The 25108-nt window shown below is 44.9% G+C and overlaps 1 protein-coding gene across 7 annotated transcripts in view; it reads right to left on the minus strand.

The window, feature by feature from the left end:
* The window catches only part of ARMC9 (armadillo repeat containing 9), a 1454284-nt gene that overhangs the window by 502047 nt on the left and 927129 nt on the right, over nucleotides 1–25108 (minus strand). For all 7 annotated transcript variants that reach the window (XM_069617565.1, XM_069617561.1, XM_069617566.1 and 4 more), the window contains one exon: nucleotides 597–701. In XM_069617565.1, the coding sequence (XP_069473666.1) occupies nucleotides 597–701 (105 nt within the window). The remainder of the gene's footprint in view (nucleotides 1–596; nucleotides 702–25108) is intronic.

The following is a 25108-nucleotide window of genomic DNA, read 5'->3' on the forward strand; positions in this document are numbered from 1 at the left end:
TGCAGGAGAAGCACAAGGGTAAAGATAGAGTGAAGGAAGGAACAGAGGGAAAAAATGACAAATAGCATCTCATTTGCCAAAACTGCATTTTCATCAATAGCTACAGCATACAATCTTTCACTTCTTGGGGCAACATAATTAAAACATGAAACCAGACTATGGGCCCAATGTCCTTGTTGAGTGTAGAATAGGTGCATTATTTTGTTACTTAAACAAGCTGAACCTTTTTTGTGTGGGAAACTAAAAAGGTACAACAGAACACGTGTTTCAGTTTTTTTTTTATTGGAAAGCTTTTAAAATTGTTTAGTATATTACCTGGATTTCACTATTGTCATTCAATTGGATTGTAAACAAGGCTTAAGCATGAAGAGAGTGTTAATGATGCTAGACCAAACAAAACTTAAAATAAAAGCAGAAACTTTTTTTTTTTAAAATGGATGTGCAAAAAGATTTGCAAATGCATTCTTAAGCTTTTTGGGCAATGTACATCATTCAAATGAAACCATTATATGAGCTTAGACCATCGACCATTCAAAACCATATCCCAGATTTATGAGCAAGTCATATTGACAAAGAAATGTCAGGTCACCACTTACTCCCAAATACTCGGTTGTCAACAGCTTCTCTCCAGACATTTCTCCCAACTGAGGCTGTAGCACCTCGGACTTATCCAGATCAGCCTCCATGGTATCCTGGCCCTCCTGTTGGTAAATATACATTTATCACATATAAAAACATATATCGGTTATCTAGACATACGCAAATATGAATTCTCTGACCAACTTCATGGCCATATAGAAATAAATGCATTGTATTCAAACACCATGTTCACTGTGCAACAAATTAAGTGTTACTCACCAGAGGACTAACGTACTCCTAGTCCATAGTCCCCTTTCCTCCATCCTCTATGGGCGTCCCTAGCTAGGGACAGGAACAGAACCTTTTTCACCAGAAAAATAACACTTTCCCTTTAAATTTATACACGCATGGAGGTATAACCCCACCCACCGAAGCCACAACTCGGTCCCCTTTGACGCGTCGGCTGTATTAAACTGTTCAACCTCGCTGCTCTTTTTTTCGGGGGAAGGATGGTGGGACGCATGGAGGAAAGGGGACTATGGCTAGGAGTACGTTAGTCACTCCAGTGAGTAACACTTAATTACGCCTACATCCCGTCCCCTTTCCCCCATCCTGTATGGGCGACTACAACTGATACAACCGCTTGGGGAGGAGAGCTCAACACTCTAAGAAACAAATTACGAAGCACAGCCTGGCCAAATGCTGTGTCAGCCCTGGCACTGGTATCCAGACAGTAGTGCTTGCAGAAGGCCGATGGAGTGAACCCTGATCTGGCTAAATACGCTGAGAAAGACAACACGTGGTCCAGTGTGCAGGGTAGCGGGTCCACTCCATTTTCCTTGGACCAGAAGCAGAACCTGGTCCATTTGCTTTTGTACTGCTTTCGAGTAGCCCGACTCCTGGCTCCCTGGATGATTTCTAGGTTGTCCCGAGACAGCAGTGATGTTGGAGAGTCACCTGCTCAGGTACCAAGCTGCTAGTGCTAGCCTCTCCGGAGCCAGGGTGAAGGTCCACCCCCACCCCCCTGTTGTGCCAGGAGCGGGCCCTTCTCGAATGGGAGATGGACTTTTGGTTCGACTGACAGCTGCCAAAGGTCTGAGAACCATGGCCTGGCTCGCCACTGAGGCGCTATGAGAATGAGACGCAGCCGCTGGGACTGCCTGATCTTGCAAACAACCATGTGGATGAGCTGGGTAGGAGGAAATACATACGCCCACATCCTGTCTCGGGGGATCTGAAGCACATCCCCGAGGGAGCCGCCCTCCCCCCCCCCCCCTCAGGAAGCCAACTGCTGACAAGTCCAGCTGCTCTCCATCGCAAACAGGTCTGTGAACGGGTGACCCCACCTGCTGAAAATGTCTTGAAGAACTCTCTCGTTCAGTTGACTCGTAGTCGTCGGTGCCCAACCGACTGAGGGTATCCCCGTCCAGGTTCGATTCCCCCGGCAGGAGCTGGTACCACCAGGCTGTAGTTACTGTTCTGCAGAGGAAGTGAGCAACGGAGGATTTGATCGCCACCACTTTCTCCTTCGTGGAGAACACCTTCTGCTTCTGAGTATACTAGAGCAGCCGCAAGAACACCATTGATTGTGTAGGGTAGAGCTAAGACATCTGGAACATTATAGAGAATCCCAGATCATAGAGTGCAGTTGTGAGTCTGCCCGCTGCGTACCGGACGTGTTCCGGGGACCCCACCACCTCCCTCGGACTAACCAGTCGTCGAGGTAAAGATATACATGGAGGCCCTCCAACCTGAGCAGGGCCGCCACCATGTTCATCAGTCTTGTAAATACCCTTGGCGCTGAGGTCAGGCCAAATGGCAACACCTTGTATTGAGAATGCAAACCATGACCTGGAACCTGAGGAAGGACTAATGAGGCTACACAATGGGGACATAAATATGCGGCTTTCAGATCGAGGGAGAACGTCCAGCCCCACACATTGTCTCCACTATAAGAGCTGGCATCACCATTTTGAACATCTGGAGAGGTAGGTACAGATTCAGGAACGAAATATCTAGAACCACTTGCAGGCCCACCTGGTTCTTCTTTTGAATAGCAAAGATGCTGGAGCAGAAGCCCTGCCACCGCCTCGCTCTCCACAAGGCAACATACCTGTGCAAAGAGTTCCAATCTGTGGGAGTGGGCAGGGGGGACATGGGGAGGGGATGGCAGGGGAAGCCAGAAGCCAGAGGAGACTACCAAAATCACCCATGAGTCTGTAAAATGCGAGCGGCAAGCTTGACTGTGCAGGGCCAGCCTGCCCCCGACTGGGGTGCTGTGGATCTGAGAAGAGCCATCATTGCTTTTTTGGGTTGGAGGCAGATGACTGGGAGGGGGATTGAAAAAGCCTTTGTGCGAAGACCTCTGGTGTTTTCGCCTATTTTGGCTCGCCCGGGGGTCCTGGAAACAACGGAAACCGCCAAAGGATCTCCCTGCTGTCTGATTGAGTGTGGCCCTGACCCGGTACGACGGTTTTGGCTGCTGGCTCAGCGAGTATGGCCAGGGATTTGGCCATCTGCAAGCTGCTCTACTTTTTATCGAGTTGCTCATCAGGGGTGCAGTGGAACAAGTCGCTGCCGTCTAAAGGGAGGTCTAGGATTCTGTGCTGGGTTGAATCTGGTCGCCTTGAGCCATGCCATCCTTTGCATGTCAGTCGCCACACAGATTGCCCTGCTAGCGGTATCTATGTGCGCCACCATGGCTTCCATGATGTCCTGTGCCATAAGTTTCGCTTCGGGGAGTCCTGCCTTGAAAGAGGCTTGTTTGTCGGCTGGAATATCCAGGAAGAAGTCTGCAATTTCCCTCCCCAGCCATTGGTTGGCAGCTGCCAGGATGGCATCAGGGTTGGCCTGCCTGAGGTGAAGCCCTGCATTCCAATAAACCTTCTTCCCATAGGCCTAAAGCCTTTTTTCTTCCTTGCAGAGTACTGCTGAAGTTGAGGTGCTCATGGTAGAGATCAGAGGCTTGGCGTTCATGGACACTGCCGCAATGACTGACGACAGTGGCTGGGGATGCACTGACAAGAGCAGAGTGTCGCCCTCCACCTGCCTGAATTTTGCATCCAGCTTTTTATTTGTTGGCTGAGTGGAATGGAGCTTGAGCCATCCCTTCTTTGCCAAAGCCTACACGTCCTTCTGCAGCAGGATGCCAGATCTGGATTCCAGATCAAAGGTCTCAAAAGCACACTTCACTGCCACACAGAAAGTCCAAAACTGCCTCATAATAGGTGAGAGTATAGTTCAAAGACCTTGTGCATCACCCAATGTGGCACCTGAAACAAGGAACCAAAATAATTGGCATCAGAAGTTCACCCGACCGACCCTCCAGAAATTCAGGTCAACAGTAGCAAGCAGGCCCAGCCGGAACTTCTAAATAAGGTCCCAGATTGAAAGCAAAATGCTTGGGCTGTAGGGCTGAAGTTCTGAAATCACCTCTCAAAAAAGCCCAGACTCCTGGAGAAGAACTTGCACTTTGTTGGAAAGGAGGTTATTAAATGCCTTTTCAGAAGTGTATCCATCATAATCCTGGCATGTTCTGTCGGTCTAGGAAAAATGGACACCTCTCACGATGGACGGCAAACGCATTTTGGTGGCCGGAGGCCAACCGTCTCATGTACGTAACGATAGAAATACAGGTTTCCGAGTTTGACCAATGAACGGCCATTTTGATGTAACAAGGATCGCCATTTTGTTTTCTAACGATTGCTCATTGCTTTCTGTTCAAATTGCTTTGCAGCACATTTCTGCTTACACTGCTCGACTGTTAACATTGTTCTCTGAACGTGAAAGGACAAGGCCGTAAGGCTAATAAGAGTTCTTTGAAACACAACGTAGGCAGCTCTGGAGAGGAATGCCCGGCTCCCTCCAGAATGTAGGCTTGAAGCAGAGCTGCAGGGCATTTAATCATTTCACAGCTGCCAGCCAGTCTCGTCATATGGTAGAATATGTTAGAATAAAGCAGCTAAAGGCTTGAATTATGCTCTTCTTATGGCCCCCCTTTTCCGAGCCCTGTAGAGCGTGTCGGCTCCCAGGACAAGAATAGCACCTCATAGATAGCAAGGTCTGGAATGTGACTCTTCCCCCGTGTGTAGCTCACTTACAAGAACAGAAGCACTGTGTTCTGTTCAACAAAGAAAAGATGTCTCCACACTTGCAAGGTTGCATACTGTTGTTAGAATAGATATTTGAAGGAGTCATATTCGTCGAAATTGTCCATCATCAAACCGAGTTCAAAGAAACCCAATAAAGGGGGGTGTTAAACATGTCACAGCTGATTGTATGATATGCATTTTGTATATATGTAACTGATGTACGTAATTCACTCTCTTGCGTCCCTCGAGGTCTAGAGATGCAAGTCGCAGGGTTTGAGACCGAGTTGGCCAACTGAGACTATTTGCTTTGCAATAAACCCTAGCTTTGGGAATACAACCTTGTGTCTGGCGTATCTATTGTGTGTGGTGACTTGCCTTGGTCCATAACGCGAGGGATCCCTAGGGTCCCCTTTCAAGATGGTGCCCGAATAGGGACCCTCCCCCACTTGTTCCATCGTGTACGTTGTAATTGAGTAAAGGCGGAGAACGACGAGGACGGGACGATCGAGCCGGGATCAAGAGGTGTTCTGGCGCCCTGTAGAAGTGATGAGATTCCTTTGCAGATCTGCACACATCTGATCCCTGATCAACGTATCTGGCCAGAGAACAAGGAGGCGAGGGTCCCGAAACGAGGCAGAAGCCAAGAAACGCAGACACAACGTCATTGGTTGCATCAGTATACAGACGAATTGTGTCCTGGAGGACAAATTGATTTATCAGGTGAGTCATACCCCGATTCAAAATAATCCTGATATTGGTTGAGAGTTGACTTTGCAAAATCAAACACCCTAGATAAGGTTGATTAACCAAGGGCAGGTTGAAACATGCCTGGGGGTATTGTCCACCCTAGCAGGGTTTTTCTGCTGCGGTGGACAATCTTTGGAAGATGGCCAAATTGCACCACCTGGGCGAACGCTGGCGTATGAGATGTATGTGAAGTATGGTGTGGGAGCGATAATATTCTGAGAGACTTGGCATAGGCAAACCAGAAAGTAACAAGACCATCAGTGGCCGATAAATGGTAGTTTTGAGATAGCGAGAATAGATAATTTTGAAAGGGTGTTAAGAAAGAAAGCGCGTCCCGCAGCATTTGATATCGTTAAGGACTGGAGAAGGGAAGCAATGCTCCGATTTAGAAGTAGAGCAAAGCATGCGCGCAGGCATAAATCGAAAGGTGAGGTAGCGGAAGAAAAGGAGGAGGAGGAGTGGACTGAGAGTCGAAGGAGGCCAGGTAGACGTGACCAGTTGAATATAGAAAAAATATACCCACAACGAGAATTGAACATAGCAGATGAGGTGATGGAAAACATATTGATCCATACAAAACAAAGCTCAAGATCAGAAGTGAGGCCAAACACGTCAGTAACTATTGCTCAAGCCCCTCCCGTAGCTCAAACTCTCCCTCCCGTAGCTCAAGCCCTCCCACAGCCACAGACCGCGCACGTAACACTTCCTAGTAGCCAACCAGGCCCACAGCAGACACATCCCGTTCCTATTGTCCCATCCGCACCTCCCGCCTTAGATACAGACTCGGTACCGTCCGTCCCTCCAGGGGTTGAAGTTGAAACCACGGGGGCAAGAGGCGGGACTGAACAAAGTGGATGCACGAGGGTAACTCGCAGTCCGATCAGCAAAGAAAGGAAGGTGGAATTGCAGCAACAGGCAGAAATGTATATAGACGGGAATGATGGGACGGCAGCATTGGCTTCGATGTATGACTTCCGAAGAAGCAACGAAAGACAGGTAGTGTTGGAATGCATGGGTGAATATTTGGTGGAGAGATGGAAACAGTTAATTGGGAAATTACCACCGCAGCGATTGTTAGACTTGAATGCATTAGCACGCTGTAGACAAAGAGATGAAGAAGTGAGGGAACGCGTGTATGGACTTTTTGAGCTTAAAAATGAATTGGATAATGATTATGCTGAAATGTTTACTGCACCTGGGGCAGGGGTAAGGATATCGGGAGAGATAGGAAGGAAGTGCTAGGGCCACACAATCGACGGCAACAGTTACCATTGCCGGGGCGAAAGGCGATGGTGGACAAATTATTGTTATTAAAACAGGTGGGGGAAGACTTGAAAGAATGCATACTGAAAACAAGGGTGTTACTGCAGCAAGTAGCAGGACATACTACAGGAAGAGGGAACGCACAAGGGAGGAGTAATTCGAATATGCATGGGGGGCCATTGGGACCAAATCAGTGTGCATACTTTAAGAAGGAAGGACACTGGCGAGCGCAATGTCCACATTTACAGAATAGAAATGGACCTGGTCAGAGAAGACAGCACAGAGGGCACCAAGGAGCGAATGGACCAAATAGGAATAGAATGCAGCAGCACCACAATAATGAAGGTAATCAAAACCAAGCCCAAAACCAAAGTGCTCCTAACCAGAGTCAGGGTCAGCAAAACCAACAGTATGGGAATCAGAGTGGGGGAAATAGAGGAAAGAATGGGAACATTTTCAATACGCAGCCAAATACGTATTACAGTAATAGTAGTGACTACACATTGGATGATGTGTTATTTCCCCAATAGGACAGCCCAGGGCAGGGGTCAGAACCAGTGTCTATTCCCATGAATCAGAGAGGACCCTACGTAGAAATGGGAGTTGGGAATGAGGAGCACCGCTTCTTTGTAGATACAGGAGTGCAAAAGTGTTCAATAGACCATCACTTGGTTCCGGATATAACACTGTAAGGGCAAAAGAATGTTTCCGTAGGGTTCGCAGGTACACCAGTCATAAACCCAGTGTCCCAACCAGTCCCAGTTACTATAGGACCATTCACTGAACATTGTCCCTTTCTCCTAACAGAAAATTGTGGGGAGAACTTGTTGGGATTGAACTTGTTGAAAAAGCTAGGTGAGATAATGCATTGTACGTCAGACGGGGTGTTTCTGACGATTTGGCCACAAGATGCCCCTGTGTCAGAATTCATGTCTGAAACCTTGCCAGGAGAGTTAAGAAAAGTGCCAACCTGTATATGGGCGATGCATGACAACGATGTAGGATGCTTGAAGATAGAGCCAGTAAGGATCATTTTTAAAGAAGGAGTTACACTGCCAAGAATTCCCCAGTATAAAATTTCGGCAAACGGAGAGAAAGGATTGAAAAGTATTGTTTCAGATTTGGTGAAATTAGGGGTAATTGAAGAAATTACAGGCAGTACATGTAACAGCCCGATTCTTCCAGTGTTTAAGAAAGGAGGCAATGAAGTACCATATCGTTTCATAATTGATTTGCGCGCGCTAAACAAAGTAGTAGATCCACAATTTCCTTTGGTCCCAGACGTCACTACAATATTGACAATGATACCTGCCTCAGCAGAATACTTTAGCGTAATTGATCTAAAAAACTCTTTCTTTAGCATTCCGGTGGACAAGGACATTAGATATTTGTTCGCGTTCACATTAGGGGGACGATCATTTACATTCACGCGCATTCCACAAGTATATACGGAAAGTCCGAGTATTTACAGTAGAGCGTTAAAAGAGCAGCTAGACATGCTAGAATTACCAGTGGGGTGTGTACTATTGCAATACATAGATGATCTGTTGATCGCTGCTGATACAGAAGAGATTTGTAAAAAGAGCACCGTATTACTACTGTCACACCTAGCGGCACATGGCCATAAAGCTAGTTTGAAGAAGTTTCAATATAATCGAAAGGAGGTAGCTTATTTGGGCCACCTACTTTCGAAAGAAGGGAGAAGGCAAACGCCAGAACGCATAGAAAGTATTTCTTGTATGCCTATTCCAAAGACACAGAAAGGAGTCAGAGCCATAATAGTCATGGCTTCTTATTGCCGGCAGTGGATCAGTAATTTTGAGTTAATTGTGAAGCCATTGGTGCTATTAACTAAGAAGGATGCGGTGATGCCTTTGCAGTGGAATGAAGAATGTCAGAGAGCGTTTGATCAATTGAAAACTGCATTATGTTCTGCTCCAGTTTTGGGCACACCGAATTATGAAAAAGGTTTTAGATTATTTGTATGCGAGAATGAAGGATGTGCATTAGCTGTTTTGACACAGTAACAAGGTGGAAGAAATAGGCCGTGCGGTTATTTTTCTTCTGCGCTGGACCCTGTAGCGCGCGTACTACCACGATGTTTGCGATCTGTAGCGGCGGCTGCTGCATCGGTGAAACAAACGGAAGGGATGGTATTGGGGCATACTTTAATTCTGATGGTGCCACATGCCATAGATGTCCTATTAAATAGGACACAGACGCAACACCTCACCTCTGCTAGACTGACAAGATATGAAATTATCTTATTCGCGCTCCATATCCAAATTATGAGGTGTAGCGCTTTGAATCCTGCAGAATTAATGCCACTGCCCACAGAAGAAATTGGTGACAACGAATCACCACCCCATGCTTGCTTAATGGTCACTGAGGAAGAAACAAAGGGGAGAGGGGATTTAAGGGACATCCCACAAAAGGAGCCAGATGGAGAGTTATTTTGTGACGGCTCTTGTTTTAAACTACCTGATGGCACGTCAACTGCCGCATATGCTATCACTACCCTAGAGAGCGTTGTAGAAAGCAAAAGAATTCCCTACAACTCGGCACAAGCCGCAGAAATAAAAGCATTGACCAGAGCCTGTAAGATTTCTGAAAATTTGTACGTGAATATCTATACTGATAGTCAGTATGCTTTTGGGTTGGTTCATAGCTTTGGTCGACTCTGGGCTGAGAGGGGTTTCTTGACATCGCATGGGGCCAGAATTCAACATGGCCCTTTGATTCTACGATTGCTGTCTGCACTCACGCTTCCAAAACGCCTAGCAATAGTGAAATGCGAGGCACATAAAAGGGTAACATGCAAAGTGGGAGAGGGAAACGCATTTGCAGACAGAATTGCGAAACAAACTGCCACTGATTTGAATAATAAAATGATGACAGTCCAGACTGAGGAAGTACCCTGTATGATAAAAGATGGAATTGCCACTGTCAAAGAGATGCAGGCCGAAGCCACGGCCGATGAGATACAAGGGTGGGCAGAGGGCTCTGCTGAGTTAGATTTAGAGGGTTGTTGGGTGGACAAGGGAACTAAAAACTGGACGTTGCCAAATTCTTATGTAACTGCAATGGTCACAATGGCTCACAGCCCTACCCACATCTGTGCAAAAAAAATAATACAGCACCTATCTACGGAATGGCAGAATGCAAACATAACGAAGAATGCAGAGAGGTTGGTGCAGAACTGCATTACGTGTTTACAACACAATGTAGGAAAGGGAACAGTGACTCCAATAGACAGTTTTGGCCCGCCCTCTATGCCTTTTGAGGTAATCCATTTTGATTTCATAGAGATGGAGAGATGCCAAAACTTGAAATATGTCTTAGTGGTGATCTGTGCATTCAGCAAGTGGGTGGAGGCATATCCCTTAAAAGACTGCACAGCAATGAGTACGGCCAAAGTAATGCTTAAAGAATACTTTTCCCATTTTGGCTTGCCCCGTGTCATATGGTCAGATAACGGTCCACATTTTGTGGGCGCAGTGGTATTACAGATATGTGCAGGTCTTCAGATTGATAAGAGATTTCATAGTTCGAGGCATCCGAGTTCGGCCGGTCTTGTTGAGAGGCACAACGGAATCCTCAAGTTAAAAATTAGCAAGATATGTGCAAGAAGCAAGTTGAGTTGGGTGGATGCATTACCGATAGCGCTATTGTGCATGCGTACATCTGTACAGGCTAGAACTGGGCTCTCCCCGTATGAGATTGTGATGGGGAGGCCGGCTAATGTTTGGTGCGCACCTCAGCCAAAACGACTGAGTGAAGTGGAACATCCTGTACTTAGCACTTATTGTGGCCTTTTAATGCAGAAATTGCGTTTGATTCATCAGCAGGTGCAGGAGGCTCTACCCGTAAGATATACTGGTCCGGGGCACGCGCTGGAGCCAGGAGACTGGGTGCTGCTTAAGAACTTTGAGAGAAAATCGTTGTTAGCACCCAGGTGGCGCGGCCCCCATCAAGTGCTTCTGGCAACGCAGACGGCAATATGGGTGGATGGGAGGAAGTCGTGGCTCCATGCCACCCATGCCAAAAAGATCCCATCTTCACTGAAAGACTTGCCCAATCCGGACGACCGGAAAGAGACAGCGGTTACAGAAACGAAAGAAACTGCTGCCAGTCCACCGCCGCTAAATCTGTCCAAGCGAGAAGTGAAATTCGAAACAAAGCCTGAAAAGATTGCCAAAAAGGGGGAAGGGCAAAGAGTGCCCCAACGTTGCCCAGCAGAACCTACATCACTGTTGGCCGACACGAAATCTGCATTGCAAATAACGACAGATACTAAACGTGTACCCCTTTGGCGCCCACCAGCACTTGCCATTGCGCCAGAGCCAAATACCGAATCCACATCACTGTCGCGGTGCACACCATCAACTGCCATTGCGCCACAGGCTGACTCTGAGCCTGGATCTGGAAGTGCACCGGCACTGTTCATGGATCACATAATACCAGGAGTGAGGCAATATGATTTGCGGCCTCGAAAGGCAGAGTGATCCACAGTTCTTTGGTGTTTATGCTAACCTCTGGTTCCGCTCATGGACGGAGAAGGAACTAGAGGTGTAGAGGAGAGAAGCGTGAGAATTGTGCAAGTCAGACAATTCAAGACTCTCGGTTCCTCGGTGCGATCATAAAAAGTACATGTGCCCTGAACCAGAGCGGACAAGCTGGGCGCACATGGTACAAAGCCAATAGAGAACTGTTCAGAAGTCCTCTGAGCAGTATGAGAGAGGAGAAGTGATCTTGCCGAGAACGAATAAGCAAACCAGGCTACAAAGGGCTGGCAGACTAAACTGTTGACAATTCCTTTGAACTTATTGACATCCGGACAAGTGCGACGAAGAGAGATATCCACGACGAACTTTGTCAGGAAGAAGAAGGACGGTGAGAAAAATGTCGGGACCGGTTTCAGCCTCCTCCTGCACCACTGCTGAGAATGAGTTGGTTATAAAGACTGTAAACTTAGGGAAAACGCATGGAAAAAAAAATTGTATGCTGGCTTTGACAATAATCATGTGCTTCATGAGTGTGGTAGCACCAAGAACGACAGCCTTTGTGTTATGGTATGTGGAGTCTATACACCCATTGGGAATGTTTTTACCAATAGTTAATATATCCACTACTGAAAGCCCGGTTCAGGTGATTACTTATACCTTGTACCCAATGGAAGAGAGAGACAGAGAAGGGTATGGGAACAATACGCTATTACTCATCATGAACAGGACGCATGCAATTCTAAAGAAAAATAATTGTTGGGTATGCGCCCATTTACCGCAGCATGCGGGGAAAGGAATAGGCTGGTATGTACAACCATTAAGTTCTGCATGCAGTTCATCTTTAAGTGCAATGTTTTATGGGAAGTGGAATAAGAGTAGTACGGGTCAATTAGATAGAACAAACATGAATGAGTTGGAGGAAATAATTATGAGGCCTGTGGGTTGTTCCATATTCCATAAAGCGCAAGTGATGACCCCAGAACCTACGTTTAGAAGTGCGCGAAAAATAACACGACAAAATAGACAAGATTGATTGTCCCCACCAGTTAAAACATCTGTGATGACGTTTCGTGTAAAAACAGACGGGAACAAAGATGCAATTCCCCCTTCTTACACAGTGAATTACAATCCGAGAAATGTCCCTTTTTGTCTAAAAAAGAAAGGCTCCTATTCAGTAGGAACTGTTCCCGGGAGTGTTCCTCTTAGAAACAGCAGACATGGCCAGGCTATCCAGATCTAGAACCCAAAGGAGTAGCGAAGGTGTTTTGATAGCGAAGGACGTAGCAAAATCATTCATATCATTCTTGTCCCAGATAGTGAACTCCTATAACATAAGGCTGCTGTCCAGAATACTAAAAGATACCATAAACACAACGACAGATATACTATTTAACATGACGTTGGAAGAAAAAGGAATTAGGTTAATGACGCTGCAAAATAGAATGGCTCTCGATGTAATCCTGGTTGATCGTGGGGGAATTTGCAAGATTGTGGGATCAGCGCGCTGCATATTCGTAGATGACTACTCCCCTACGATTTTTGAAGCAATAAAAAAAATGCATGTCCTAAGCTCCGAACTCCCTACTGAAGAAGGGGGCTGGGGAATAGGGTCCTGGTTTTGGGGAATACTGCGTTCTTGGGGATGGAAGTTGATTGCGATATTAGTAGTAGTGTTCAGAATATTCATAACGTGCTATTGTTGCATACACTGCCTACCGATAGTTTGCACTGAGATAACTGAGGAATGTACTAAGGGATGTATGCATATGATAACAAAAAGAAAACAAACTTATGGCCGGGATGACAGAGACACAAATTAAACGAAAACAGTGAAAGAATTAATGGCTATAGATATTAATGACGATGATGATGCTTATAATAGCATGCAAAATTCAGACATAAGTACTTCAGAGTTATCGTCATCAGAGGACACAATGAATGAATGAGATGTTTGGCATCCGGCCAAAAGGAGGGTTTGTGGGTCTAGGAAAAATGGACCCCTCTCACGATGGACGGCAAACGCATTTTGGTGGCCGAAGGCCAACCGTCTCATGTACGTAATGATAGAAATACAGGTTTCCTAGTTTGACTAATGAACTGCCATTTTGATGTAACAAGGATCGCCATTTTGTTTTCTAACGATTGCTCATTGCTTTCTGTTCAAATTGCTTCGCAGCACATTTCTGCTTACACTGCTCGACTGTAAACATTGTTGTCTGAACGTGAAAGGACAAGGCCGCAAGGCCGCGAGGCTAATAAGGGTTTGTTGAAACACAACGTAGGCAGCTCTGGAGAGGAATGCCCGGCTCCCTCCCGAATGTAGCCTTGAAGCAGAGCCGCAGGGCATTTAATCATTTCACAGCTGCCAGCCAGTTTCGTTCTATGGTAGAATATGTTAGAATAAAGCAGCTAAAGGCTTGAATTATGCTCTTCTTACGGCCCCCCTTTTCCGAGCCCTGTAGAGCGTGTCGGCTCCCAGGACACGAATAGCACCTCATAAATAGCAAGGTCTGGAATGTGACTCTTCCCCCGTATGTAGCTCACTTACAAGAACAGAAGCACTGTGTTCTGTTCAACAAAGAAAAGATGTCTCCACACTTGCAAGGTTGCATACTGTTGCTAGAATAGATATTTGAAGGTGTCATATTCGTCGAAATCGTCCATCATCAAACCGAGTTCAAAGAAACCCAATAAAGGGGGGTGTTAAACATGCCACAGCTGATTGTATGATATGCATTTTCTATATATGTAATGTAACTGATGTATGTAATTCACTCTCTTGCGTCCCACGAGGTCTAGAGATATACGTCGCGGGGCGGGAGACCGAGTTGGCCAACTGAGACTATTTGCTTTGCAATAAACCCTAGTTTCGGGAATACAACCTTGTGTCTGGCGTATCTATCGTGTGTGGTGACTTACCTTGGTCCATAACGCGAGGGACCCCTAGGGGCCCCTTTCAGTTCTACTGTGACCATGAATACCCTCATTCAACCACTGGCTAGCCTGATGACAGACTAGGACTTGGTTGCTCACAGATTATATCAGGCACTGGGCACACCGGGCCAAGCACTTACTATGAATTAACAAGGAACCCGGAACAGCAACCACCAAGTTGCTGCGATATGGGTTCTATGAGACAGGCATGCTATCAAGAGAGACGACACAGAAAACAGAACTCAAGTTTCACAGAACTTTATTAAAATGTCAGGACGGTGTAAGGCCTAACTTGCCCTATGTCTAAGGTAGGGATTTCTCCTGCCTAATGAAAACAAAGGGAAATCTGTATCTGTAAATCCAAATCAAAAGTCTGTCTGTGCTGAAACCCATGCTTGCCTTCACATCTAGAAATAACATGGTGTGGGGTACCTTCTTAACCAAAATGTAGTGTTCAAAAGTAAAGTCTCAGCTGCTCTCAGTTTAAATCCTTCTTGGGCTTTCTATTTCAGGTTCAATACAGTTCCAATAGCTGTTTGTCTCACCAATGTTCAACCAGGCCTTGAGGTTCCCTTCCCCAAGACAACGCTTCTTAGTTCCTTCGATTCTCAGGGTTCCCTTCCCCAAGATTTCAATGTAGCACTTATTCAAAAGTTACTTGTTCAATATAAGAAAACAACAGGTTCACTTGATCCCTCTTCTGGCTTGCTTTACCAGTTAGTTCACAGTTCTCAGGGGCTCAGTCACAATGTCCTCTGCTTGTCATAATTTAGGTTTCCCTGGTTTAGGCGCAGTTATCAGACCGCACAGTCCACCCATCACAGGTCACGCAACCAAGAACCCTATGCTTCTGCTTGGCTTGATTCAGGATGTCTGATCTTCACAGTAGAGAGCTCTTTGGTCTAGGCGCAGTTGTCAGACCGCACGGTCCACCCATTACAGGTCGTGCAACCATAAGTCTGCCCCTTTGGATTTGTCTGGACCCTCACAGGCTTGTCTGCTTTGGGTTTCCACAAGCGTATTCCTTTTGGCTAGTGTCACCCTTTTCTGCATCAGTCTTTGCTTTGCCACACGTTTATAACTCTTCCTCACAATTGTAGTTCAAATACTTAAGCGTTTGTTCAATTTGCCACATGCTTTAGTTCTGTTCATAATGCTGCTGATTTTCAATATGACATTCACTATGTCGGTTTAACTTCCAAATGTTCATTTGGTATTCAATATAACTTGTTCTTAATCAAATAGCAGTTTCCATTCAGTTCGGTATTCAATATAGTTTGCATCCACTTGTGCTTATGGACCGTTACTTGCCTGCGGTCCCATGGGAGTGCTCCCGTCTTCTCGTGCCCTCTGACACTCACCGGCTCTTCGCTTTTCCCCAGCGGCGGTTCCTGCTGCTCCCGCTCACCTTCTCCGTACTCGGGAAGCAGACCGTTTTATTTTCTTTTTCTGCACCGCGTCCTCTGCTCCCAGCTCCATTCTTCAGCTCAGGCAGCTCTGACAGCCCGCCTTCCACTCTGAAGGCTCCCGGTCCTGCACACACGACGTGAGCGTGTGCTCTACAGGTCCTCTGGGATCTATGATGGTCTCCTGACTTCCTGGTCACATTCCAACCCAGCGGTTCTCCTTCTCCCCTGACTTGCTTGACTTTCCTCCCTTTATACACCTAAACCCTATTAAGGGGCCTCCGGTGTGAGTTTTTAGTTTACTTGCCTGGCCACAATGAACCCAATTAATGGGACATGCCTGACCTTCAGCACTGCATGCTTTTACACCTCTTTTACACCTCTCCTCTTCGTCTCAGTACTAGAGTGGTGTTTATAAAAGGAAGTGTGCATTATTCCAAGTTGCTTCTTCCTCTTCTCAGTACTTGGTGGGCATTTACAGGAAAAGATAGGGCATGAGTGGAAGTAGCCCATGAAGGCTGAGGGAAGGAAGGGTAAGTCTGTATTACTGAAAGGGGATACCATGTCTCACCATTATATGCTTTCTTCCCTTTCTTAGAATTTTTGTACTAGTAGATGAGAACTAGTGAATTGGGGTCTAAGATCGGAAGGGTAGGTCCTTTGTGATTGCTTCGCTTTCTTCTTGCTCCCAGAATAGTTTCTGAGATAGGGAGCAGATGTTGCTCCCTGCTGTGCTGCTCTGGTCCTATCATTTTGTAACCCTGGAGGATGGTATAGGGTGGACAATATACCATACATTTAGAGGAAAGGTGGGGTAGGTCATCACCATGACCTAGGGAATACCCTGTCTCGCCTAAGGGCATTCTCCCCGCAACCCTCAAGGACCCTCCACTCAGGTAATCCTGCCTCGCTTGTCCACCCCTAGGATCAGGATCCAACAGCGATGGCCTTTCCCTGGCCACCTGAGAAGAGGATCCACGGGGAGTAGATGTGAGGACTCTGAGGTTTCTCATAGCTCTCTACCATCGCTCCCCTCCGTACAACTCGTTCCATTCCTTGATCACTGATGTTGCTCATTGTGACATGAATGCTGTACCACACACTCCAGTTGACCCATATATACAACACTTTTTTTCAAAGGAGAGCCAACATCACCCTCTGCTTGCCTTTGTAGGCTGTTGTAAACCATATCCACTCAATTGTCCTTTTTAAACCATTATAGTACTGGGACGAGGAGGAGGCGACAGAGTAGCAAACACTAACGTGTCATTTCACCACTCTGACACTGAGACGAGGAAGAGGCCTGAGGAGTGTTGGAAGGGTCAGGCATGTCCCAATAACTATGGTCACGCTAAGGAAACTAAGGAAACTAACTGTTCACGCCTGCGACCATGTTTGCAGGTGTATAAAAAGAGTCGGAAGCAGCAGAGAAGGGAACCAGTTGTGCTGTTGAGCACGGCCATCCGAGGTCGAGCGAGCAGAGTACGTGCCTGTGAAAAGGACGCCGACAGCAAAGAAGCCAGAAAGACGCCAAGGCCATTGCAGGACGCAAGAGAGTCTGAAGTTGTGCATAGCCCGTTGTCTCATGTTCTCCGTTGGGAGTGGGGAAGACACTGCCGACTGCAGCAGGAAGAACTGGAAAGAGTGAGTGCTGCTTGCCAGAGCTTCTCGGGAGTGAAGGAGGAGCAAGCGAGAACCCAGAAGCAAGACCAGAGTACAGAGAGTTCAGGACTGTGGCGCATACGAGCGTTCATGGAGCACTGACCGATCCAAACCTGACGGTGTTGATAATGGCTTTGTCGTCTTGGCAACAGTCGACGTCGAACGGTTTCCCGTTCAATCACGATTCCGACATACTTATGACTTTAGATGTGGAGTCTTTATATTCCAATATACCCCAAATGGAATCTTTAAAAGTAATGAAAGACTTCTTGGATCTACGACCAGGCACTCAAGTGGTTCCTACTGAAATACTAATAGATTTACTTGAGATAGCCCTTTCACGTAATTACTTTCGTTTTAAATCTTCTTACTATCTACAAGTGAAGGGAACAGCGATGGGGGCAGCTTTTGCTCCCAACTATGCCACACTTTTTATGTGGAATTTTGAAAATAGATGTATCCTGTCAGAGACTAATCCCTATAGAGATGCCATCAAATTGTATAAACGCTATATTGATGACATTATTATAATCTGGGACAAAACAAAAGCAGATCATCTTTTATTTCTTCCATGGCTTAATACGATGGACACGAACCTCAAATTCACTATGTCAGCCAACAGTACATCTTTACCATTCTTGGACTTGCTAGTCAAGAACCTAGAGGGTTTTATTGCTGTTGATCTGTATAGAAAAGAAACCGATCGGAATACTATTTTAAGATTCGACAGCTTCCACCCGGAATCATTACGCAAGAGTATCCCATATAGTCAATTCCTCAGGGCTAGACGAAATTGTACTAAAGTGGAAGACTATAAGATCCAGGCTAATATTATCGAAGATAGACTGCACCAACGCGGCTACCCAAAATATTTACTTCGTCAAGCACGAAAAAGAGCCAGATCTCAACACCGAGATATCCTCCTTGAGAAACACTGTCGGGAAGACATCACTAAGGAACGGCTAGTCTGCGCCATGACTTTTAATACCTTTCATCACAAGATCAAACAAAGTATTATGAAACATTGGCACCTTCTCCAATTAAATAATCCAGGACTTGCAAAACCCATTTTTGCATTTAAGAGAGGCAAGAACCTCAAAAGTTGGCTCACTAAAGCCGACAGGTCGAGCACTGGACCCAAATCAAATACGGTGCCAGGCCTTTGGGGCGGTAAACCTATTCAAGGCCATTTCCCATGTGGTTTTTGCAATCAATGCACTTCCACAATTACTGGTACCGTTGTAGGGATTAATGGCAAAAATTGGAATCTCCACCATCACACCACTTGTAATACCAAAAATGTGATTTATGTCATTATCTGTCCTTGCGCTCTTACGTACATCGGCAGAACATCTAGGCCCATCAAAATCAGAATTGGTGAACATAAGTCAAAAATTCGCAATAAAATCGCATCAGCTCCGCTAGTGTCACACTTTGTCGATAATAATCATGATCTGACTAGTCTGAAATGGTGTGTTTTGGAAAAAGTCTATGGCACTGATGCCAATAATATAGCAGCTCGCCTGTCTCAAAGAGAACAATGGTGGATGTATCATACCAATAGCTACGAGACAGGTTTAAATCGCCAAGAAGAATGGCTCCACTGTATACCTTAAAATATGCAATACAAAATATAATGGACTAAATAATTCCCATTAGAGCCCTACTCTTGCTGCGAGGCTGTTTACAGTCCTTTTTTAGTTTCAGTTTCGCCTGGTACTAGGGGCCCTCATGCAGTCTTTTCTCTGTTACTAGTCCCAGCATTACGTGTGCCTATACTTAGTCCTTTTTCTATCTTTCCGGGATTTGGGTTACGCACACAGTCCTACTTCTTTTTCTAGCATCGCGCGTGTTTATAAACACAGTCGCGGGTACCATATTGGACGGCGCGAGATTCCAGCGGCCGTCTACAGAGGCGAGAGTAAAGGCGTACTCCGGGTGAGCAATTCATCTTTTATATAGACCTGTAAGAGCTACGTCCAGTTTTAGGTTAAGGATAGGCAAAGATTGAAGTTTACTCATCGGGTCGTATTATACTGAACTTCGATGCAGCTTGTCTTTTATCCTTTCAGGCTTCTTGCAAACGCTGCCTTTAAAGCTCTTTTTGCAACCACCAAAACGCAAACTGGTCTTATATCTTTCCTTTAGGGTTTGCACCCACGGCTATTTTCTTCTACGGTCCCGAAACCGTTGGCCTCTTCTCCTGGCTTGAGCTTACACCGACTTTGGAATATTCCGGACAGCCCAGGGGGAACATTCCTGATTCTTTTTTCCAGAACTGGGTCCCTTATGGCTTCGATCAAGAGTTCAAATCATTTTAAGGTTAGTAATTGGAAGAGGCAGAACTCTGATTTACTTCTGGCGGTGACAGGGGATACTGTGCTTTAGCCATTGAAGTTAGAGTTAATCTTGGGATATCTCTTTTAGCTTCTGTTTGGTTTGTCTTTTTAGATGTGAATTAATTTGCATCACCAGTCCAGCTCGGGTGGCGGATCGAATCAAAATTATTTTGCGGCACCACTATCTTGGACCAACTTAGGTGAATATATATATAATATATGTCCCTAGGCTCTATTCGTATGGTTATGAGGCATTGAATATTAGGAGGCTCACTCATTCATTTTCGGTTTTTAACCACCAAGTTTTTTTTGTTTTCTCTCATTCTGTTTGTCCTAATGTGTTTTATCAAGGGTCTACGTCTTCAAAACAGACTCCAGATCCACAATCAAGCCCTTATGAATCACACAAAGATTTTATCTACGAGAACTACTGAATGATATATTGATACTCATGCATTAGTATGTTCTAGGTTTATATCTTTAATACATAGTGCGCCCTGAAGAAGGCGACTACTGGTTCGTTTAATTGAACCAGATAGGCTGAATTCGCCGAAACTGTTTTGATATTTCAAGATCATCTATGCACAGTTTGTACAGTAGGCACTTAGCACTTTTTCTGCATCCAGCACTTTATTTCCTGGTTAGCATTCGTTTGCAATCAGCACTCAATTATTAATTGGGTTTACAGCAATTCTATCTTTTGAATGCAACTTATAAATGAGACAGTGATGTTTTTACCTCGATCAATACAAGGTTATGAATTGTGATAGTTTAGCACTTAGCACTTTTTTTTTGCATCCAGCACTTTATTTCCTGGTTAGCATTCGTTTGCAATCAGCACTCAATTATTAATTGGGTTTACAGCAATTCTATCCTTTGAATGCAACTTATAAATGAGACAGTGATGTTTTTACCTCGATCAATACAAGGTTATGAATTGTGGTAGTTTAATTGTGTCTGAATATTTCGAGGCATGAGATTTGACAACAATTTTATACATAAATTAATTCTTCCTTTTCATTGATGTTTAGATGTTTATATATCATGCGATTTTACTATGATAATAAATTAAAAATTAAAATGTGAATATCTATGTCTGAGCTTCCTCCTCTTCTTTGCCTCTAGTTTTTACAATTGAGTACTCTGACTAATATAGTACTTTTCCATGTGAACTTCTTTCCCCTTCCGGGGTTTTCTCGTGCTAAACAGTCGACGTCGAGCCCGAGGGCACTGCTGCAGACACAGTCTCCTTAGGGTCAGGGTCTCTGGGCACCACTGGAGCTTGCTGCGTCAATGTGTCGACTGTACCCGCAGCCGCTTTCTTAAACATGTCGAGCATCTACTCGTAAAAGGCCTCCTGTACTCGGCCCTAGATCTAGGCACCAAAGCCGACTTACCACGTTTTTCAGAAGAACCAGAATCGTGCCTGTGTCAATGATCCCTCCCATAAAAAGAAGAGGCGAGGATGACGAACGGCTGTGCAAATGTGATTGCTTCTTGGTTTTTTTATGGTGCCTATCCTCTTTTTCTGAAGGGGGCCCCTCTGTGTCGAGCTCCGACGACCAGGCGGTCGAGCAGGCCGGAGATTGAGATGGGGGCCGACCTACTGCGAGTTTCACAGTCCTCTCCCGCAGTGACTTTGGGTTCATTTTCATGCAAGAACCACAGTCATCTAATATGTGACCGACACCAGGGCACCACACGCAGACACTGTGTGCGTCCTGTGAGGGGTAAGTGAGAGGCAGACACCTGCTTGTAGTTTTTCATAATATGCCATTTTATTAAAGAAATTATATAAAGAAAGCACCTTGCTTGCCTTACTCTACAGAGGAATTCCCTACCTAGTCTAAAGGCTGAGGAAACATTGTCCAGAATGAGTAAACTGGCCCTACCACTAAGCAACCAACATACAAAGGAAATGATCTAGCAACATAATAAAACATATCAACACAATATCTGAAGGGCCTTCTTCTGTCCTAGGTAAGATCCCTTCCCCAGGATTCAAAGTCAACTCCAAAATGTTCAACAAAAGAAAAAGGTTTTGAACTAGTTCTTGAAAGTTCAAAGTCAGAGAAAAAGATCACAAACAATAACATCTGCTAATAACTCCTGTTCCTGGATGAAAAGATCCCCCTTCCAACTTCCAGAAAAGACATAGCACCAATGGTAATCCTGGTTATGATAATAAATTGTCTCTTCTTCAAGATAAAGTGCCACAGTTCAAAAGAAAGTAATATTCTTCAATGTCTATAATACACGATTCTTTAGGACTTCTTCAGTTTCAACTTTACATTTGATATATTTGTCAGGATGCTTTCTTTGTGCTGCTGTTTCTATTTCCAACAACCCCACTTCTACTGTTGGTACTATGAAAAGTCACCTTTGTCGCACTGTACGTTACTGCTTCAACCGCTTCAATGTAGCATCTGTTGACAACTTCATATACCACCACAGTTCAAGTATTAATACTACTACTTCAGTACTTTGAAATATTAGGTACATTTCGACAAGCCACTTCAACATCTTCAGGTAGGCAAGGCACTCTTTCTTTCAAGAGCTTTCTTAAAGGGGGCAGCCTATTTGCCTCTTCAGTCTGTCCAACTACCACAAGAACAACCTGCTTCTGCTCATAAGACTCTCTCCCTTCTAGCTTCAGCAGTCCTTCGCACCGCAGGTTGTATTCTACTTCAAAGTATTCTTCACAAGAATTTGGTTCCCCTTCCCCAGCTTTGTTCCCAACTTTATGCCAATTATCAGCCCAAGTAATTACCCAGAAGCTTATTTTCCACTCTTTCAGCTTCGGGTAACAATGATGTACTTGTTTCATAGGCTACTTGATTGTTAACAACTTCACAGTATAGTTATATGACACTTTAGCTCTTGGCAAGACTGGTTTCACTGTGAAAAGGGAATGCCTATTGGCTTGTGTAATGCTTGTTTTTCTCCTTCAATACTTTAGACTCTTTACTTATTTGAAATAGAAAGAATGTCACTTCTGGATACTGAACGGGGTACAGTCTTTCAAGTGAAAACACAATTAGGCACATGCAACCTCTCTTTAAGATAGAATTTATAATTTAAAGTTGAATGAGGAATTGTATTCCTGTGTAATAGTAAAGGAAGCAACTCTGTCTTCCATTGAGAAACACAGTTAGGTACACACAACCTTCTTTTGATGGAGTTTTTACCCTTCGTTACTTGTAACTCATGTAACATCAAGGTTAGGGATTTGGTAATGATCCATAAAGCATTCCTTTTCCTCATTTAAGGACACGCGACCACTCCGTTAGTCAGCAACAAGTTTTAAAGTTTTCAGCAATGGATTCAAATGCCTTTCCTTTCTCATGCAAGCATTAAAGCTTTCATGATAAGCACGAGTGTTACAAGTCTATTGTTTAACAAGAGTTTGAATATACTGAATAGCTGTTGCTCACTTTCAGTCATATGCAAGTAATTTAGGACTTGGCTACAGTTACCGGCAAGGCTTGCGCAGTGTATCTGAACGCTGTGCATCACTCACCGACTTCAATGACACTGGTTTTGCAGGGTGCACTACTTTCCTGACTTCCTCTGCATCTTCTACTACTTCTGGCTTGCTGGGAACCCATACCGTTCTCCAGCATGGGTGTCTTCGGTCCGACCCCTTGATGTGGGAGTTTCTCCCGAGACCCTCGGCTTGCCTTCTGCTTCTAGTCTAGTCTCCTGCACTTCCACGGCTCTGCATTCACAGCAACACGGCTCACATGGGGAAAACTCAGCCTCCTGCATGTCTTCCGCTGCGCAGCCTCTGCATTTAAGAGTTTGAAAAAAAGGACTCGCGGAGCTTGTAGGTGAAATCTGCTGACTCCACGCTCTGGTGTCTCTTCTATTCTGCCACTTTCTTATGATTTGCCAGCCTCGTGCTTCTCCTCTGCTGCTGCTGCTACAGGAAGCCTTCCAGCTCCCATTCCAGCTCCTACTCCTCCTGTCCTGCTGGGGCCTTTTATGCTTTGCAGGTACAATGATAGGCTTCAAGTATGGCCCATTAGCCTTGATTGCCCGACCACTGCAATGGTCACTAGGCTTAATTGCCTGAACACTACATCGACATGCCTGTTCAGCCCTCTTCCTCGTTTGAGGGGTCAATAATGTGAGGCTCAAAACAGTTTTTAGTTTTCTGAAGGCTCAACATTTTATTTGAAACAAAAGCAGAAAATAAACCCCAACTAAGCCAACTCTACCAGGGGGATTCCCTACCTAGTCTAGGATCCATGAGAAAACCTCCTAGAATACACAAACTGGCCCTCACACTAAACAACAGAACAATTGAAACAAAACACAAACATAAATAAAAGATTACCATATAACCAATGTCTTGGATTACTTCAACTTGTTCTTGGTAGATCCTGCTCCTATAGGAATGTCCCAAAGTCAATTTCTTCCAAGGAAAAGAAAGTCTTAAATCAGTTCTTGAAAAGTTCCAAAGGAAAAAAAGTGAACTCAACCAAAAATCAACTGGCAACAGTTCCTTCTTCGTTTGATGAAAAGATTCCCTTTCCAAGTTCCACAGAGAAAACAACAGCACCAATGGTATTCCTGGATAGTCTCCTTCCAGGAAAGAATTGATAGAGTTTAGGGCAAAAGTACCACTTCTGCTTACTAAAAACGTTTCCTCTTGCAACTGCTGCAGTGTCTTGAATACAATTTGTCAGGATGCTTCTTCTTAGGGGTTGCTCTCTCCTTAGCAATGCCTTTCTGACAATGATACTGTGAGAGCAGGCTCCTTTGCCTCACAGTCTACTTCTGCTTCTAATACATTCAAATAATAATGTTCTGACAAAATTATTTACAACCACAGTTCTGCTGCAACTTGAAAATTATAAAGTATTTTAGGCAACTTCAACAAGACTCTTTGACCTCTACAGGTGGGCAAGGCACTTTTCCTTCTTGTATGGTAAGAGAGGGCATCCTCTCTGCCTTTCCTGTCTTGCAGCTACCACAAAGTCAGGCTTAGCTTCCAGACTGTTTCTCTCTTAACTTGAACAGTCTCAGCTCTACAGATTAAATCTTTTATCAAGCACCCAGCTCCCTTCCCCAGCGTCATGTATACCTTCTTGTCTCCAGTAGTTACCCCAAAGCTGTATTGACACTCTTCCAGGCTTTAATAACCTTGTCACCCTTATATCAGAGGGCTCTGGGTTTACAACAGCTTCAACAACTTTCAAAACAACGGTGTTCAGTTCTTAATTGGGCTGGTTTCATCTGAAAAGGGGTTTGTCTACTGCCTTGGATAATGTGTGTTCTTCTCGTGACTTCAACAACTTATGACTGCTAAATAATTGTTCAATATGTTATAAGAAGCACATTTCTCTGTAAAAACTAATTTAGGTACACGCAATTTCGTTTTGATGACAAACTTCCACTTAAGGGTGTGCGTTCCCTCTTATTCGGGCAATGTTTTGCTCTAAAAGAAATCGGGAAACTGTTTCATATGCGTGACATCTTTGATGTTAGATAGGCTTGTAAAATTGCGGGCAAGTCAGCTTCTATGTCATAAAGGTTTATCAGTAACGTTCTTCTCCTTAATAGGAGACATGCAGCCA

The sequence above is a fragment of the Ambystoma mexicanum genome, chromosome 10 (assembly GCF_040938575.1).
Source record: "Ambystoma mexicanum isolate Mex_15411 chromosome 10, UKY_AmexF1_1, whole genome shotgun sequence".
Taxonomy (NCBI): domain Eukaryota; kingdom Metazoa; phylum Chordata; class Amphibia; order Caudata; family Ambystomatidae; genus Ambystoma; species Ambystoma mexicanum.